Genomic DNA, 19,482 nt, shown 5'->3' with positions numbered 1-19,482 from the left:
GTGAATAGTAACTGAGAGCCCAAAAAGCACATCCATCCATCATAAATATAATCCATACGGCTCCAGTGGGTTAATAAATGCCTTCTGAAGCAAAGCGATGGGTTTTTGTAAGAAAAATATTCATATTTTTAACTTTATAAACAATAATCCCTGGCTTCTGTGCGCGAGTTGATTAGAGCTTTGACGTGACGTGTTGATGAACTCGGAAATGTAGAGGATAGATCAAAATTTGAATTACTTTTATGATGGATGGATGCGCTTTATTGGGCTTCAAAATCTCGCCCCCCCATTCACTCCCGTTATAAAGCTTGAAAGAGCCAGGATATTTTTTAATATAAATTCGATTGTGTTTGACTGAAATAAGAAAGTCATATACACCTAGGATGGCTTGAGGGTGAGAAAATTATGGGATAATTTTCATATTTGGGTGAACTATCCCTTTAATGATTGCAAACTGCAAATAACTTAAAATTGTTGCTTATACATGCATAGAATCTGATTAATTTGTCCTTTTTATTTTGCACAGCTGCGATTCAAAGGCCTGTTGCTGTACCACGAGGGATGGCCGCTCTGTTTACATGAGAAGGTGGTTCTGCAACTCGCGCCGCTGCATAAAGTACGTCTGCGGCAGGGAGATTTCTACCTGCAGGTGGTTCCTTTAGGCCGCAAGGCTGCCAAACTGGTTATAAAATGCCTGTCAGGGAGCGGGCAAGCCATTGCAGAGATCCCTGTGGCCGAGAGCATGTACGGCAGCATTTTTACACCGGACTTCCTGCAGAATGTAACGCTTGAGCGCAACTTGCAGCCTCTCCAGAACTGCCTCCTCAGCACCGGCGCCGTGGTTTATCGCACACCCTGGAAGAACGTGGTGAATCCTTTGTTTGTGACCAGCACCGCCGACGCAATCATGCAGGCGAGGAGCGGTGGTGCGACCCTGCGTGGTCAGCTCAGCACATGCAGCACACACGGATCCACGGGAACGCTCAGTTCACGAGACTCTCTGGGCGGCGAGTCCACCGTGTCGGAGCCCGTTCTCAGTCGCAGCCTCACGGATATGGGCATCGGCTCCATGCGCTCAGAGGATTCGCCCTTGCAAAAGAGTCCCAGCCCAGATCAGGGATTCATCCGAGGTAGAATCGGCCACAAAATGCTGTCGTTCAGCACGGACCTTAGTAATCCCGGCCTTCGCAAACGTCACCCTAGAGACTCGACAACCTTCGAGTCACGCCGGCTTTTCCGCAAGTCCTACATGGAGGCACTGCAGAACCCCATGAACATCGGTTCCAGCTCTGAATCCATTCTGGAGGAGGGAACGGAGTCGACTTCTGGCTCCGTTCCGAAGGAGCCGATCCCACGGAGGATCTGTGCCCGTGGATGGCTGGGAGGAGATGAACCTCGCAACGGTTCTCCCGCCATAAATCCATCCAAGAATGCTGAGCTCAGTCCAGAGGAGAGACGCTCCAAATCTCTTGAACGTACCAATAAGGCCTTGCAGGTTAAAGGCCACCGGGCACGCTCATCCTCCGGCGGCTCTGGCAGTGGCCTTCCCAAGAAACTTATGAATGGTTATACATTCCGTTTCGGAAAACTGGACTTGGAGGCAGCCTTTCCTGGCATTGAGAAACGGAGCAACAAAGAGAACTCAGGTAAAAACTTATTGTCAACTCTTTTATACAAAACAATGTCCTATCTAGTGGTCAACCAATATATCACCAAGGTCGAAGTTATCGGATGATATTTGGCCATTTTTAATCATCTGCATAATTTGGGCCAACTTATGGGCCAAACAGTTTTTCTGTTTGGCCCATAAGTTTCAGAAGTGGGACTTTTAATTTGACACCGCTGAGAACCCCATCGCTGAACGTTCAAGGCATCCAGTTTTTTAAATGTTTTTCTTGGTTTTGCAAACATTATGGGAACATTACTTTTGAATGTTCTCTGAACATTCAGAAAAAAGTTGTACCATTTAAAAACATTAAACAAACGTTCCAGAAAAAGACATTCCCTGACCGATCTATAAATAATGTTTTTATGTTAATGTTTTGAGAACATTATTGAAGACCCACTGAAGTGCCTTGGAATGAGCAGCATTACTCAGTGTGTTGACATAATTTCCACTGAAACAGGAAGACAGGGCGGGACATATCGAGCAGCTCCTCCCCTTTTTTTAAAATAGCCAATAGCATTTAGTTTATATCACATCTCGGCCAGAGCTGTTGAGCTTGGTAAAGCCTCAATTTCCTTCTAATCTCTAACTGTTTCTCCTCCTAATCTTCATATCGCTTTTGAAATACAGCATTCTGTGCAGAATACAAATGGGTCCGATATGTTTTGTGATCTGAGCTGACTCGCGCATATCATCCAATTTGTGCTATCACGTTTCTGGACCGGAGCAGACTTTGTGCGCTGCGGCACTTCGCGTGACACTAACGTGAAACCAGACTTCATTCTCCTCAATGGAAAGCATATTTACACTGACTTAATCATTGCCTATCCAATATATAGTGCACTGCACCATGTAGAAAATAGTAAATGTGTAAACAATTGACTGATTTCTGTAGGGGGCGGGACTTCAGATTCTAGAGAGCATTCGATTGGACAGAAAATCTGATGAGAATCTGAAGTGCAGAGTGATGTCATCAAAATCATTGATCCAATCATTGTTTTGGAGCATGCTAGCTTATATATAAGAGTAAAGCTAACATATTCATACTAAAAGCCAAAAAAACTTCAATTCTGATTTCATGGTGACTTTGAAGACCACTTACTGGAAGAACGTTTGTTCATAACTTTGAGAGAACCTAGCCAATTCATCCGTCTTCATTAGTTTACTGTCTTTATTTATCAGTTCTGTCTAATATTTGAAAGGTTTAATACTTTATTCATATACTGTCTGCATTCAGCAAATTTTTTAAACACTTGCAAAGAAAGCCCCGCCCACACACTCTTCTGATTGGCTGTGATTTGTGATTGATTTTGCCACATCTGGTGTGTAAAGACAAACTGTTTATTGCTATCATTTAATCAGGACACAGTGTGCAGAGCACCTTGTTTGAGCTTCTTTCCCATCAGTACTGAACCCTTATTTCTTCAGTCTAGTGTACTCATACCAACAAGCTTCCCTTATCAAATCATGTCGCCTGAGGCTTTGAAAGCCAGCTCTGGTTCCAGACAGTTGTTCTGTTGTGCTCCGGTGTGTAATTATCACCTGCAGCAAAATGCGGGACCATCAACGAGCTCATCTGTGTGCAGATTATCGGAGGAGACAGCTTGTCATTCCTTCCACTTGATTTTATGGCTTGCGACTGGCTGCATGTGAGGACTGATAGCGCGTGTGTTTTGGAATGTTTCAGCGGCCCTGCCCTGTTATAGAGGCTGCTTGTCTTTGTGACGTGTTTGCTGTAATGTGCAGCCATGTACCCTAAAGGCACGATACTACACTGAAAGCATTGCACGGTTTTATTTAGCTCTTCCTGCTATTGAGTGTTTGAAAGAAAGAGCGTTTTGCCGTCCATCTAGTGCTTCAGGCCAGAAGTGTGTTTGGGGTCTGTCCGCAGGAAATTCCACACTGTTCGGCACTCTTATGATTTTGGGTTACTTCATGTTAGAGGGTTGCACGATGTCCTAAACGTGCACAACAAGATAAATTTATAAGCAAAACCCCTATATTTTTATATTAATTTGAGTTTTTGTACTAACTCGCTGTGTCAAGTGGCATATATAGAGTCAAACCAAAATGTATTCAGGCACCTTGAACATTTCATTCATTATTACAGTTTATTCACTGTAGTTTAAAAAAGTGGTAATAAAATATGACAAGATCTCAGAGTTAAACTGTGTCAGAAAAAAAATAATCTTAATTATGTCAGATAACACTTAAGCAAAACATGGTCAGGTCAAAGTGTCTGAATAATTTTTGGTTCTAAATTTTTATCAGTTTTATTGGTAGTCCACTGTATGAAGAATTTTTGGGTATAATATGTCACAGTTTACTTTATTTTGCTATCCTCACTTACATTGATATACTAGTAAAAATATATCAAAAATATAAAAAATGTCTGAATAATTTTTGGTTTGACTGTGTGTGTATATATATATATATATATATATATATATATATATATATGTATATATATATATATAATATTAATACTTGTATTTTATTATATAAAATAATAATTATTATGTTTTTTTAATTTAATATAGATTTTTTTAATTTAATTTAATATAATTGTATTTTAAAAAGTAATAATTATATTATTATTTTCACTATTATTATTTATTTTAAATTTAATATAATTTATGATATTCAGTGATTATGATAATTATTATTATTAGTTTATTATTATTAATATTATTTATTTTTATTTAATTTATTTAATGTGTTATGTTTACTGTTTATGCATTATTTTATTATATTTTTAATAATGATAATAACAATTATTGTTGTTGTTATACTAATATTTTACTATATAAAAGGATAATAATAATTATTTGTTTTATTAGTATTGTTTTTATTTTATTTAATATGTCTTTAATTTAATGTTATTTTTAAATAATAATAATAATGCATTTTATATAAAGGCTCCTTTCATGACACCCAAGGTCACCTTACAAGAAAAAATAATACAAAAGTAAATAACAATAAACAAGACAACACCAAATATTAAAATACATACATTAAAATACAAAGATCAAGTAAACAACAGGTCATAAAAAGGCCTGAATAAAAAGGTGAGTCTTGAGATAATGATAAAAATGTATTAATAAGGTAATGATTTATGTATTATTATGATGATTATTAAATTTATCTTTTTATTTTGATTGACTAATAACCCATCAATCTCTAAATGGCTAACTATCAGACGATTAATCAGCCTGATGAGTGATATAATGATGTCTAACCAGTATAAAAGCAGAAAATAAGGACAGAAATATGACTTGTCACATCAAGCCTGGATAGGAAATGGCTTTAGCAGTGAATTCGTTCTCTGTGGCTCTCATTTTACTTTCCTTCTCTGTCTAACACACACACACACACACACACACACACACACACACACACACACACACACACACAGACAGTGTGTGTGTGTTTAGGTAAATTCCCATCTGGGAATCTGCAGAGTCCCTCTGTTCTCTGGCTTTCTTTCCCACACATAAAAAAAATCAGAGCCATTGAGTCTGGGCAGGAAGCCACAGCGGATCCGATGACCACCTGAGGGAGGATCTCTGTGCCGCTTACCTGCTCGACTCCCAGCACTGATGTTAAGCTCCCATCCAGATGGTTCATTCCGTCATAATGGGAAGCATTGTGTCCCGTTGGGCTAGTGAAGATGCTGAAGAGAGGCTTAAAGAGTAAAGCCCATCTCTACGTAATATCTGTTCTGTTACAAAGCCCGAGCGAAGCAAGGGTCAGCTCAGACTTTGTTCAAAAAACAAATGCCATTGACTTTGAGGCTGGATCAGATTACGGGTGATGTGGTTTTGCTTGGCCTTTGTGATTCCATTAGGTCTCTTGCGATTATAGCCTGGTTCCCATGATACCACAGCGCTCGGTCTGCCTCTCAGAGACGTATGCAAAGTCAACCAAATGTAGTTGGGCTGCTGGTTACTGCAGCTTTTTGAACAGTGTTGGTTAGTGACTAACTAAAAGCAACGACAATACTAACTTGTTTTAGCTTTCCTGGTAAACAACCTATATATTCCAATTAGTAGTGGCATACAACTTTACAACCGAGCAAACTGAAAAAACTCATATGTAGCATTGGAAATCCTGATTCATTCCAGTGAATCAATTCTTTCAGATGATTCATGTAAATGAACTGATTCACATTTTGCACTGAAATTGCTAGTAAATTTCACAAATAATTAGAAAGATGATTGTTTATTATATCGTCTGTAGCTTCAGTGTAGTTAGATACCTTTCCTTCAAAGTTGCTTTGCCAACACTAGTTCTGCCGTATTTGTCTTTGTTTTGTGCGAGAGGTTTCAGTGTCCGTTTCAAGCTTCCTCTGCTTGTTGAGGAAGTGCATCACAAAAAGGAGCAGGTCTCAGATTCACACAGGAAAAGATGTCATCGAAAAGACAATAGTGGAGGAGGTGACAGGAGTTTGAAGTGTAAAACTTCACAAACATGACTTGACATTGTTTATTTGTAAGTGTATGAGATGTGCTTATACTGTATATGCTGAAATTACATGAACATTTTTACACAATATGTACTTGAAATTCAATAAACATAATCTGACTGTCACTAGCCTTATTCAGTTTTCATATGAACTCAAGTTCAGCTTTCTGGTCAAGGACAGGCTTATTTTTTTCAATCTATAGGAGTTTTAAAGGTGGCAGAGAAAGTACAGAAACTGTTATCAGCATATATTTATTTATTTGCTTAGTTTGTTTATTAACTTATTTATTTATACTCTAAAAAATGCTGGGTTAAAACAACCCAAGTTGGGTTAAATATGGACAAACCCAGCTTTTGGGTTGTTTTAACCCAGCGGTTGGGTTAAATGTTTGCCCAACCTGCTAGGCAGTTTTATTTAACTCAACTATTGTTTAAAAATCACTATACAGCTGGCTTAAAATGAACCAAAAATAGGTTGGAAATTAAAAATCAGACACACAACAACAATAATAATCAAAAGGAGAACATTTATTAATAAGTAAGTCAAACATTTAACCCACCCGCTGGGTTAAAACAACCCAATCGCTGAGTTCAACCCAACTTTTTTTTTTAGAGTGTAGTTAATTTATTGATTAATTTTTTAGTTAATTCATGTTTATTAATTAATTAATGTATTATTTATGAAAAACGCGTTATATAATGATCTTTCTTTTATGGGTTGATATTCAAAAGTTCTTCCTCTGTGCCATTAAATGTTATATTAACATATAAATATTATATTAATTCTAGCACAGTGTATTAAGGGTGTTTAGTTACTCTAAACATTATTTGGCCGCTTTAAATTTTTTTATTTGGATAGTTTAACCCTTGAAAGAAGGTAGTTAATGTGTAATATTTCTTTGAGTTGTTGTTATATTTGTCTGTGGCATGTCTTCAGCCGCAGCCCTTTCCTCACAGGATGAGGAAAATGAGCAGTGTTGTGTTGTATTGTTTGGGTTGCTGGGGTTGGAAGAAACAGCCCGAGGGTTTGGATTCTAGAGAAAGTTCCCAAACATCTGCTTCAGCTGGTAATGTCAGCCGCAGCATTCCTCAAACCAGAGCCTGAGGGCTGAAAAACTGAGCTGTGTGTGTGTGTTACAGTCATCAGACGTGTGATCAGACGTTCGTTCCATTGAATCAATTCATTCAGATGATTCATGTAAATTAACTGATTCAAAAGAGTCTATTTGTGTCTGCCTCACACACCTGGTCTCGACCGTGACTCAACATTGACTCACTAAATAGTTTTTGTCACACGTCTTCCAACCTTCCAGACAGTCTATTCAATATATGCACTATATCATGACTCGGATGTTTAACTTTGCAGTCAAATGTGCTAATTGTTTGCATCTCTGCCATGTTTTAAGCTCATCAAGTCTTGTAAATACTTTTTATGATTGTGTTTTTGAACTATACCGTTTAAAAATTATATTTTTTTATTCAGCAAGGATGCATTAAAATTCATCCTTGAAGAAATCCTGAAGAAAATGTATGACGTTTTCCACAAAAATATGAAGCAGCACAACTGTTCTCAACATTGATAATAATCAGAAATGTTTCTTGAGCCGCAAATCATCATATTAGAATGATTTCTGAAGGATCATGTGACACTGAAGACTGGAGTAATGATGCTGAAAATTCAGCTTTGATCACAGGAATAAATTACATTTTAAAATATATTCACATAGAGAACAGTTATTTTAAATTGTAATAATATTTCACAATATTACTGTATTTTTAATCAATAAATGCAGCTTTGGTGAGCAGAAGAGACCTTTGAACAGTAGTGTATCTTGCTTTAGTTTTGAGTGCTGGCACTCTGAATCATTCACATTTACGCATCCATTTAGCCAAAGCAATGTACATTGCATTGAAAATATACATTTTCTATCAGTTTATGCATTCTCTGCAACTGTTTTGAATCAATGCATTTGAAATGATTCACATAAATGAATTGAACTGACCAACTATAACTATAACAACTATATTTTTGCTGCTGAAGTTAAAATAAATAAAATAAAATAAAATCCCACTTTTCACAATGATGCTTAATTTTAAATCACAATCATCATATTTAATCAATATACAGTGAGTGTTCAGCATATCACACAGCCCTGGTTTTTGCGATAATGAGATGACATTCTCTGATGTGTTCAGGTCTCTCTGATGATGGTCTGCGCTCAGGTCCCAGAAGGAACAGTAACAGCGGAGATGAGTGTGTTTCTCCCAAACCCTCCGGCAGACCAGTGGTCTCTCCTGCCCCGTCCACGACGCCCCCTGCTGTCTGTTCCACACCGCTGCCATCACTCATGACCCAGGTCAACCAGGAGCTCTTGACCTCTGGTGCGATAACGCTTCCTGGTACGTGACAGGGGTCTCGCCTATCAGCTGAAAGACAGAAACAGATGCTTAGAATTTATATATATATATATATATATATATATATTTATACTTAATATGTTCATATATATATATATATATATATATATAAATATATTTATATTTATACTTAATATGTTCATATATATATATATATATATAAGTAAATTAATGCATCGCAAAATAAACTTTTAAATAAATTTTTAATGCATCGCAAAATAAACAGTAGGAATGCACGATTAATCAAAATCAGTGTTATTTTAATATGATGATGTACTATTAAAGTTTCTGTTAGTATTTTGAATTTGATTTTTAAGTTTTAGTTTATTTAGTTTTAGTTATTTTAATACTTTGTCTTGAACTAAATAAAAATGAGAAACGTTGGCTTGGCAACTAGCTGAAATAAAACACTTTTATATATATATTTTGTTTTAGTTCAGTTAATGTTTATTTTATTTCAATTAATGCATTTTGTATGTTTTTGTTAACAATAATAACCCTGATTAAAAGAAGACAGAAATCACAATATGTGTACAAAATCTATGGCTAATAAAAGCTTGATGGAAACTAAAAATTAAGAAATTAAGCTCATTTGAAAATAAATACATTTTAGTATATTAGTATTGTAATTTTATTGTAAAATTATTATTGTTATTATTTCATTATTTTTCTTAAATATTAGTTTTTATTTTACATTAGTAATATTTCTTATTTTATTTAGTAATTATAGTCATAATTTGAAAAAAAAAAAATTACTACTTTTTGTAACAAAAGGCTCAGGGAAGAAGGAGGTGGGAACAGGCAAATGTTAAATGTAACTTTAAATTACAAAAACAAACCACAAAACGAAAGTAAGCGGCAGCCCCTCACGGACGACAGCCATCTATAAACATAATAAAAAGCAACGTTAAAGGTGCAGTATGTAATATTGACAGCTAGTGGTTGAAATGGGTACTGCAGTCCAAATTCAAAATATTGGAGAGGGTTGTTTCTCCCTCCCTTCCTCCTCAGGCTCGATGCTAATGCTGGTTGCCAGATTGAGGACACGCAACAGGAATGAGCACAATGAACAATGGAAGGCGACGGGCGTTACACTGCAAGTTGATGAGTTGATTTATCCACGTTTTAATATGCCTCTAGACATAGAGCTTTTTAAATGGATGCCAAGGCATTTTAGGTCAGGTAGAATCTGTGATCTCTGACCTAGTTTATTTGCTGGCTTCCGTGGCTACAATATGCTGTGTTGTAGCTGCGAAATACTATTGGGTTAATTGGCAGCGGGTGGGATCACACAGACCAAAACAAAAACAGACATTCCGACAAGTAGAATAACTGGCTGTACCATTGTTTTTCGGGGAAACAAGAATGTGAATTTAGCCTGTTTCCTAATTATCTGCCAACATATTCGGGTATTTTGTGCTTTAGTACAGTCAAAAAAATTACATACAGCACCTTTAAGTCCCAGGCCTGGTCGTCACTCCTCTTTTTATCCTTCCGGAGCTCCTCTGCGAGACTCGAGGCCAGTGTATCGCACAGGTGTGTTCACCTCAAAATGAAAATTCTGTCATTAATTACTCACCCTCATGTCGTTCCACACCCGTAAGACCTTCATTCATCTTCAGAACACAAATTAAGATATTTTTGAGTGAGGCCTCTATTGCCAGCAAGATAATTAACACTTTCAGATGCCCAGAAAGGTACTAAAGACATATTTAAAACAGTTCAAGTGGTTCAACCTTAATGTTATAAAGCGACAAGAATACTTTTTGTGCCCCCAAAAAAACAAAATAATGACTTTTCAACAATATCTAGTGATGGGCGATTTCAAAACACTCCTTCATGAAGCTTCGAAGCTTTACGAATCTTTTGTTTCGAATCAGTGGTTTGGAGCGCCAAAGTCACGTGATTTCAGTAAACGAGGCTTCATTACGTCATAAGTGTTTCGCAATTTCAATAGTTCACGTGACTTTGGCAGTTTGATACGCGATCTGAGCCACTGATTCGAAACAAAAGATTCGTAAAGCTTCATGAAGCAGTGTTTTGAAATCGCCCATCACTAGATATTGTTGAAAAGTCTTTATTTTGTATTTTTGGCACACAAAAAGTATTCTCGTCGCTTTATAATATTAAGGTTGAACCACTGTAGTCACATGACCTGTTTTAAATATGTCTTTAGTAGCTTTTTGGTGTTAATTACCTTGCTGTCGATGGAGGCCTCACTGAGTCATCGGGTTTTATCAAAAATATCTTAATTTGCGTTCTGAAGACGAACGAAGGTCTTACGGGTGTGGAACAACATGAGGGTGAGTAATTAATGGCAGAATTTTCATTTTTGGGTGAACTAACATTTAACATTTACTCCACTGACCTCGTTCCATTCCCACAGCTCCCGCCCTCGCCCTGCTTCCTGCCACATTATTATTTTACATTTCATTATGATATAATCACAAAATTTTGGTACAAATTTTGCAACCCTACAAACAAACACAGCAAACCTGAAACGTTTTTCAATTTTCATTTTAAATTGCAAAAGTAAAATCCCAGTAGATTTCTCCCCCCAAATGGTCCAGCCCTAGTGAACAGTGCAGTTTGGTTTCTCAGGTTACTCATCTGAACTCTGCTGCAGGTAACCAAGACCGCAGTGGGAGAGCAGTGCTGCAGGTGTGCACCAGGAGCCAGGTGTGGACAGACGCATGTCACACCACAAACGAGATCACCGGGCTGCTCTGCTACTACTGCAACAGACTGCGGTAAGAAAGATAGTGTCTCACTTCCTGTGTTTCCATCTCCAAATCTCAGCCCCATCTCTGTGGTGGCACAAGTGGGGACACTGTTTACTGAATCAGTCTGCTACGAGGCAGTTGTCACAGGCTTTTATTTGCAAGACAAACTTGATGCACTAAGTGTCTTGCGTTTTTTTTCTTTCAGGAGGGAGAAACGAGATCTGGGTTTGACGGTTCTCGTTGACGCTCGCAGACAGCAGGCCACTTCCACACTGTTCTCGGCTCTGTCTCAGTTTCAGGTGAGAAGAAGCGCTCTTCAAGTACAGATCAGCTGTAAATGACACGTCTCCAGCCCTCATTATTTTAACCCTGATTTTTGAAGCCTGACATATGAAATAATAGTCAGAAAAATCTACTTTTTTGAAATGGAACAGTCTATTTAGACTAAATATTTTTTTAAATGTATAATAAATTTGCATATGTGTTTTATGTTAAGTGTAATATTTGATATATCAGTCTTTTATGGCTCATATAGTATAAAACAGTGAGAATATGAAGTAAAAAGCACCTCAGTTTTATTTAAAGGCCCATACTGAGCAGAAATGTCCAAAAAGAAAGATGAAATTCTGATAGCTTGTAATGTAAATCAATGAGATTTTTATAACAATATACTGCAGACTACTTACATAAAATTCATATAAACATCAGTCGTCTCACTATATCTCCCAATAATATGTCTTAGTAAGATTATATTTAAAAGCTCTGTAACTTTAAAACTTACAATGCAATGCAATATAATGATGATTGAGAGATGAATAAATAAATGTTCCTGATGGATTATATTTGATACTCACATTTTAACAAGATTTTTCTAAATCATCATGGATAATCAAGTAAATTTGCAAGTTGCAAGACATTATCACCCATTAATCTATTTGTCACATATTTGTGCACTTAAGCCAGAAACATAGCAAGTACGCATGTAAACGGCAACTGTATCAACCTCATTTTTTCACATTTTGGAAGGTGTGAATTGTTTACATTTTAGCCCTTTTTTCAGCATGCTAATTGTTGTACTCTGTATAGAAAGGATGACTGTCAGCTTCTACTTGGTTCGTGTTAAATATCTAAAGAAAAGCCTGTCCTCAGGGACTGAGATGAGGCCTGTATTAGCTTGTCTCTTAAACACTGAGAAAATGATCAGTCCCAACATGCAGACAAATGCAGGCAAGATATGAGAGAAGAGGGCCTTGAAATGGAGTGTTTGTTGACTTAAATATATTCCTATTAGCACTATTATGTGCAATAAATCATCTAAACTGTTTAGTCTTTGTAATTGTTTAGTGAGTTTATATCTAGCAATTCTGACTTTATATCACGTAATTCTGACTTCATAACTCGCAATTGCAAGTTTAAATCTTCTCAGAATTGTGAGTTATAAAGTCAGAATTGCGAGTTATAAAGTCAGAATTGCCAGATATAAAGTCAGAATTATGTGATATAAAGTCTGAATTGCCTGAAATAAAGTCAGAATTGTGTGATATAAAGTCAGAATTGCGTGATTAAAAACTCGCAATTGTGAGAAAAAAAGTCAGAATTGTGACTTTATATCTCGCAATTGTGAGTTCAAATCTCGATACCTTTTTTATTTTTTTATTTAGTGGCAGAAACAAGCTTCCGTAGAGTCCACACTATAACTCTAACAGTAACGCCACAGATAAACGATATCTTTGAAGTCTGCTTTAAAGAGCTCGACAAAACTGAGCGCACATTAATAATAAACAGAACGTTATCATTATAGTTAACCTTATAGTTATCGGTCTTGGTGTGAACGAGCCTTTAAGCTGTTTAGTCTTTGTAATTAAAAATATGTTTTTTTGTTTGTTTTCATTTTTGATTTGTTCATGCTCTTTGATTTCTTCTCTCCACCAGACTTCTATACCCAATGCACTTTATTCAGTTTTGTTTCTCGTGGACAAAGATGCAGCAGTAAAAGTGGAGAGAGACATCACAGTTCCAGTGAGTAAATGACTGCCCGTCGTTGTGTCTGTTTGATCTCCGTCTGTGTAAAATGGTTTTTATGTTAACTGCTCTGCTCTGCTCTTGTGCAGTGTGAAGTCCTGACGTCTCTGAAAGCTCTACAGAAGCACATTGACTCGTCTCAGCTCACCAGAGACTTTGATGGCACCTTCTCATATGACCACAGCCACTACATTCACTTCAGACAGGTACGCAATTACAACACATTCACTGTTGGTCAGCCGAGCGCCTTTGTCCTAAAATATATATTGAAGTTTGTTTTGTTTTGTTCTTTTCACTGGCAGAAAATTGAACCGTTTGCTACGAGCTGCAGCGCTGCGATCTCTTCCCTTCAGAGCTCCATTGAGACACTAAACAATATCGGCAATCTAGAGACGTCTGAGGTAATTCACTGTATCTTGTAGAATAAATAACATTGAGTAGTAGTACATTTTATGATCATTCACCAGGAAATACTGTATTGTTAAAGTCCCAAGCCATTTAGTCATGCAGCATAATTGAAAATGATTTAAATTGCATTCGGTTTTAAAACTCTAGCTGGTTAAAACGTTACTGACCAATCCTAGCTTAGCAACTGTTGCCTTCTACTTTTATTACTTTGTAACATCATTTTTTAAATGTAACACAATTCAAATTCTGCAGTAACCAAGAGGGAAAAGGTCAATTGAACATTAAAAGTTGAACACTGTCCTGTAGGAGGTGTCAGAGGTCATCAGCCAGCAGAAGAATCTTATGAAGAGCATTCTGGATGACACAAAACTAAACCGCCTGCGGCTGGAGGGCGGCACGTTTCTGGCACGGATCAGGAAAGAGGAGATGTGTGAAAACGAGAACTATAGGTACTGCCTTCATTAGAGGACTGATAGATGCTTATATTGAGTATTAAATCTTTTAATTGGTATATTGGCTGTCAAGATCAAAGGTGCATTAATTATTTTTCCACTTAAGGCAAGAGACCACCAGTGAATTTGTAACTAATAGATATCACTATACTTCCCCAGTTACTTAATCACAGTATGTTAAGACGTTCAATTTTGTATTTAATAAAATATTTCATAATATAGATAGTAATAAAGCTGTAAGGCCTAGAAAAATGTATTTTACTATATGTATCCATTGATTTCAATGTGATAGTACAACACAAGGATGTAGAATAAACTGATGCTCCATCATGCAACCATTAAAGATTTTTCAGTTATTTTTACAAAATTAAAGTTGAAAACACTAATGTGATAGGACTGTTCCTGTAATGTTCCTCTCTGGAGAATCTATCTGACTCGAGAACGAATACCATCGGATCACTGTTATATTTCCAATACGTTATATTTTTTTATACTTTATGCTTTTCAGCAAAAGCCATTGGAAACTTTTTCCTTGCTGATCTTTCAGACAGTTCATTTCAATGAACCTGTTCAAAAAAATGATTCATCAGTTTGTTTATGTAATCATGCAATGACGTCCAGTGATGGGAATAACGGCGTTATAAATAAACGGCGTTACTAACGGCGTTACTTTTTTCAGTAACGAGTAATCAAACAAATTACTTTTTCCCCCGTTACAACGCCGTTACCACTACTGACAATAAAATGCCGTGTTACTACAATTGACTGGTGTGAATCTCTGTTTTGTGTGTTGGGGTTAGTCATACACAAATATAATTTTAAACTGATAATAATGTACGATGCTCTGTGTATGTGTCTGTGTCAGAACATGCGAGCGGAGCGCAAGCTCAAACCAGAATACCTTTTGTGACATACTGGATTGAAAATATGTGAAATAAGTTTTTTCTAGTCGACTAGTAGTTGTTCATTTAAGCCATTATTTGACTAATCACATTTATATTAATTTAATTTCTTAAATACCGGAGAGAATAAACCATTATAATGAGCGTTTACGTAATATAGGCTTATATAGCACTCAAGAACACGCATAAAGCTTGCCATAAGAACCGGCAAAAGTAATGATTATGAATGTGACAAAAAACAGCAAGGAGACATTTTAATTGTTTTTTAATAAACTAATGTTTTCTGAATCAGTGTCAGCTGCAAAGATGAAGTTGACATTGCTGACTCTCATCATCATGTGGACGCGCCTGGAGAGAGAATGCACATTTCATTTAAAAGTAGACATTTCAAGCTTTCTATTGATATATTTTTCATGTCTGTGAGACAAGCAGCCTATACGCTGAGTTTCGGTTCATTTAGCCTATAAGACGCGCTCCAGTTCACGTGCAAGTGATCGCGCCGGCGCCTCCATGTCATGATTATATTGTCTGCTATATTTGCTTCTTATTTATTAAATCCAAGCAATTGGTTGATGAAACATTGATTAAAATTAAGATGCAATTTTTACAAAATGAAATTTACTTTAAAGAAAGGCTTTCTACAAAACAAAACTTAATGAAGTGGTCAAAATGTGGTCATGTCTGACCCACTCCATGTCTCCCGATATATTGCGCATAATGTATCCTATCTTACTCATGCTGTTCACTTTTCATAATCAAATAGATTAATTTAAAACATAAGATAGGCCTATTTAAACTTAAATATGAAACTATGTTTTCTTTAAAGGCTACCAACACGTAAAGTACAGTACAGAGAATTTCATGTCGTGAGCAAGAGCGGATCATGAGTCACGAGTCGGATCAAGCATCATTTATTTTTAGACTTATATTTAATATTAGGGGCATCCAAGTTATTTGACATATCTGATTTTTTTTTTTTAAAGTAACGCAATAGTTACTTTCCCTGGTAATTAGTTACTTTTATAATGATGTAACTCAGTTACTAATTCAGTTACTATTTGTGAGAAGTAACTAGTAACTATAACTAATTACTTTTTTAAAGTAATGTGCCCAACACTGATAACATCACGTATACGCAATTCTATTATCAAAGCACCCAATAATTATGTGAAACGTGGATGTTTTACATGTCTAAAGCATATAAAGTGAATAAACTAGTTTAAAGGGTTAGTTCACCCCAAAATGAAAGTTCTGTCATCTTCAGAACACAAATTAAGATATTTTTGATAAAATCCGATGGCTCAGTGAGGCCTCCATTGCCAGCAAGTTAATTAACACTTTCAGATGTCCAGAAAGCTACTAAAGACATATTTAAAACAGTTCATGTGACTACAGTGGTTCAACCTTAATGTTTTGAAGCTACGAGAATACTTTTTGTGCACCAAAAAAACAAAATAATGACTTTATTTAACAATATCTAGTGATGGATGATTTCAAAACACTTCTTCATGAAGCTTTACGAATCTTTTGTTTCGAATCAGTGGCTCGGACCGTGTATCAAACTGCCAAAGTCACGCCCCCCAGTGGTGAACCATTGAAATTTCGAAACACTTATGACGTAACAAAACCTTGTTTACTGAAATCACGTGACTTTGGCAGTTTGATACACACTCCGAACCACTGATTTGAAACAAAAGATTCGATGGTTTGTTTGTTTTTTGCCGCACAAAAAGTATTCTCGTCGGTTCATAACATTGAACCACTGTAGTCACATGAACTGTTTTAACTGTCTTTCTGGGCATTGAAAGAGTTAATTATCTTGCTGGCAATGGAGGCCTCACTGAGCCATCGGATTTTATCAAAAATATCTTAATTTGTGTTCTGAAGATGAACGAAGGTCTTACAGGTGTGGAACGACATGAGGTTGAGTAATTAATGACAGAATTTTCATTTTTGGGTGAACAAACCCTTGAAATTGCGAACTGTTTCAGACGGTTCAGTCTGATTTGGTGAGCTGGTTCAACCAGTTCACTAAAAAGAACCGGTTCAAAGGAACAATTTGTTCACCCTAAGTTTCACTAAGTTTAACCTCGTGTTGTGTTGTGTGCAGAGACGCTGTGGATATGGTCAGTGTGCTGTATAACCAGGTGGATGAGGAGGTCCACAAACTCGTCATTCTGTCTAATAAATCACTGCAGCAGCTGGAGACGCTACTGGAGCTGCGCACGCTACAGGAGCGACACGAGGAGGTGAAAAACACTGTGATTTATCATGGTAACACTTTAGTTTAGGGTCCAATTCTCACTATGAACTAGTTGCTTATTAGCATCCATATTACTAGGATATTTGTTAGTTCTTATAAAGCACATATTAATGCCTTTTAATCCTACCCAATACCTAAACTTAACAACTACCTTACTAACTATTAGTAAGCAGTAATTAGGAGTTTATAGAGGCAAAAGTCATAGTTAATAGTGAATATGTGTTCCCCAAACTAAAGTGTGACCTGAATCCACAAATACAGTGCTGCACACTGATGAGCAGTATTGCTTCTGCATGCATTCATTTTCTCTATAGGCATATCTGATCGTTCTTCAAGAAAGAGCTGAATGTGATTAAAAAATAGAGCATTGTGGATTATGCAATCAAATCACTCAGGGTTTTGTGTTTTTATATCTCTGTTCTTGATAAGAAAACACAACCACTGTCTTGTGTGCTCTAACATTACAACATCCCACATTAACTAATAATAGGGCAGCTCGTTAAAATACGTTAGCACTGAAAATCAGGTTGTCTGTGGTGTAAATGAATTATTTTTATTTCCTGACTGTTACTGTTTTATTCAAATAATAATTGTTTATTGGGAAAGACTGTGGGATGATAATGTTTTTCTGTCTCTCTCCTCAGGTGAAGAGGTGGTTTTATGTGGAGAGTGAGAAACATTTGGCTCCTTTGGACTCGTATAGTCTCTCTCTGAGCTCCATTCAGGACATGAGACAGAGTCTGGCCCAGTTCATGGACGAGTCCACAGTAAGTGTCCATGTAGTTTCATATGTTGAAAGAAGGAAAAGAAAGAAAAGGGGAGCTGGCATGTTACTGTGGCAGGATGATCAAGAAAAGGCTCAACAACAAATTAAATTTGGACGAACTACATCCACCATGTTGGTACTGTCATGTGACCTACCTACCTGCCTGCTTTATAAGTTTTGACAGTTTCAAATAGATGCCATAGAGGTCAGTGTGTAGGGAAACATTGAGGTGAATCATGTGAAATGTTCTTGAGTTGCTTTGTATTCAAGGGTCAACTAAATGACCAACTAATGTGGTCTTAATTTTGCTCCTGTAGGAACAGCAGAAGAAAGCTGCAACGTTGTTGAGGGAGTCTAAAGCCGGTTCAGCTCTTCAAGAGGTCAAACAGCACATTAGCACCGTCCTGCAGCGGAGCGAGGCGCGCAAGAACGAACTGGAGGTCCTGCACAACCTCTATGAGTTCTACGAATCGGTAAAGAATTGTTTTTTGATTGCATTGTGTCTAGTTTGCTGCACCATGTCAACTACTGTCATGATAATTTGTGTTCGACTGATATTAAAATTTAATTTAAAGATAGTAAATAACACAAGCAAAACAATTGCTGCAATTAAATTTATATTTATTTTACACACTGTTTACTAAAGTAATTGAAAATGAATCATTTTAAAATGAATTAGTTAAAAAAAAAGAACATTTCTGTGCATCAATGCTCAGGCGCTGTCAAAATAAAAGTCCCACTTGCGACACTTAAAATGTATATATAAAAAATAACTTGTCCGCTTCTGTGCATCTATGCTCAGGCACTGTCAAAATAATAGTCCCACTTGCGACACTTAAAATATATATATAAAAAATAACTTGTCCGCTTCTGTGCGTCTATGCTCAGGCACTGTCAAAATAAAAGTCCCACTTGCGACACTTAAAATATATATATAAAAAATAACTTGTCCGCTTCTGTGCGTCTATGCTCAGGCGCCGTCAAAATAAAAGTTCCACTTGCGACACTTAAAATATATATATAAAAAATAACTTGTCCGCTTCTGTGCGTCTATGCTCTGGCGCCGTCAAAATAAAAGTTCCACTTGCGACACTTAAAATATATATATAAAAAATAACTTGTCCGCTTCTGTGCGTCTATGCTCAGGCGCCATCAAAATAAAAGTTCCACTTGCGACACTTAAAATATATATATAAAAAATAACTTGTCCGCTTCTGTGCGTCTATGCTCAGGCACTGTCAAAATAATAGTCCCACTTGCGGCACTTAAAATATAAATAAAAAATTAACTTGGCCGCTTCTATGCATCTATATAATGATAAAAGTCCCACAAGTCCCACAAAAAAAGGGCAGATACAATAATTAAAAAATGCAAGATATCCACCACTAATGATGATGT

The 19,482-nt window shown here is 36.6% G+C and overlaps 1 protein-coding gene across 3 annotated transcripts in view; it reads left to right on the top strand.

Annotated features, from left to right (window-relative positions):
- zgc:158766 (uncharacterized protein LOC100009641 homolog) overlaps positions 1 to 19,482 on the top strand; it is a 49,075-nt gene that overhangs the window by 12,699 nt on the left and 16,894 nt on the right. For all 3 annotated transcript variants that reach the window (XM_051865603.1, XM_051865601.1, XM_051865604.1), the window contains exons 3-13: positions 527 to 1,646; positions 8,327 to 8,530; positions 11,175 to 11,298; positions 11,477 to 11,570; positions 13,204 to 13,290; positions 13,383 to 13,499; positions 13,596 to 13,694; positions 14,008 to 14,150; positions 17,166 to 17,304; positions 17,963 to 18,085; positions 18,402 to 18,557. In XM_051865603.1, the coding sequence (XP_051721563.1) occupies positions 527 to 1,646; positions 8,327 to 8,530; positions 11,175 to 11,298; positions 11,477 to 11,570; positions 13,204 to 13,290; positions 13,383 to 13,499; positions 13,596 to 13,694; positions 14,008 to 14,150; positions 17,166 to 17,304; positions 17,963 to 18,085; positions 18,402 to 18,557 (2,406 nt within the window). The remainder of the gene's footprint in view (positions 1 to 526; positions 1,647 to 8,326; positions 8,531 to 11,174; positions 11,299 to 11,476; positions 11,571 to 13,203; positions 13,291 to 13,382; positions 13,500 to 13,595; positions 13,695 to 14,007; positions 14,151 to 17,165; positions 17,305 to 17,962; positions 18,086 to 18,401; positions 18,558 to 19,482) is intronic.

This window comes from Ctenopharyngodon idella, chromosome 16 (assembly GCF_019924925.1).
Source record: "Ctenopharyngodon idella isolate HZGC_01 chromosome 16, HZGC01, whole genome shotgun sequence".
NCBI classification, from domain to species: Eukaryota; Metazoa; Chordata; class Actinopteri; order Cypriniformes; family Xenocyprididae; genus Ctenopharyngodon; species Ctenopharyngodon idella.
Note: the sequence above shows the minus strand (reverse complement) of the source record. Positions and strands in the feature narration are given on the sequence as shown.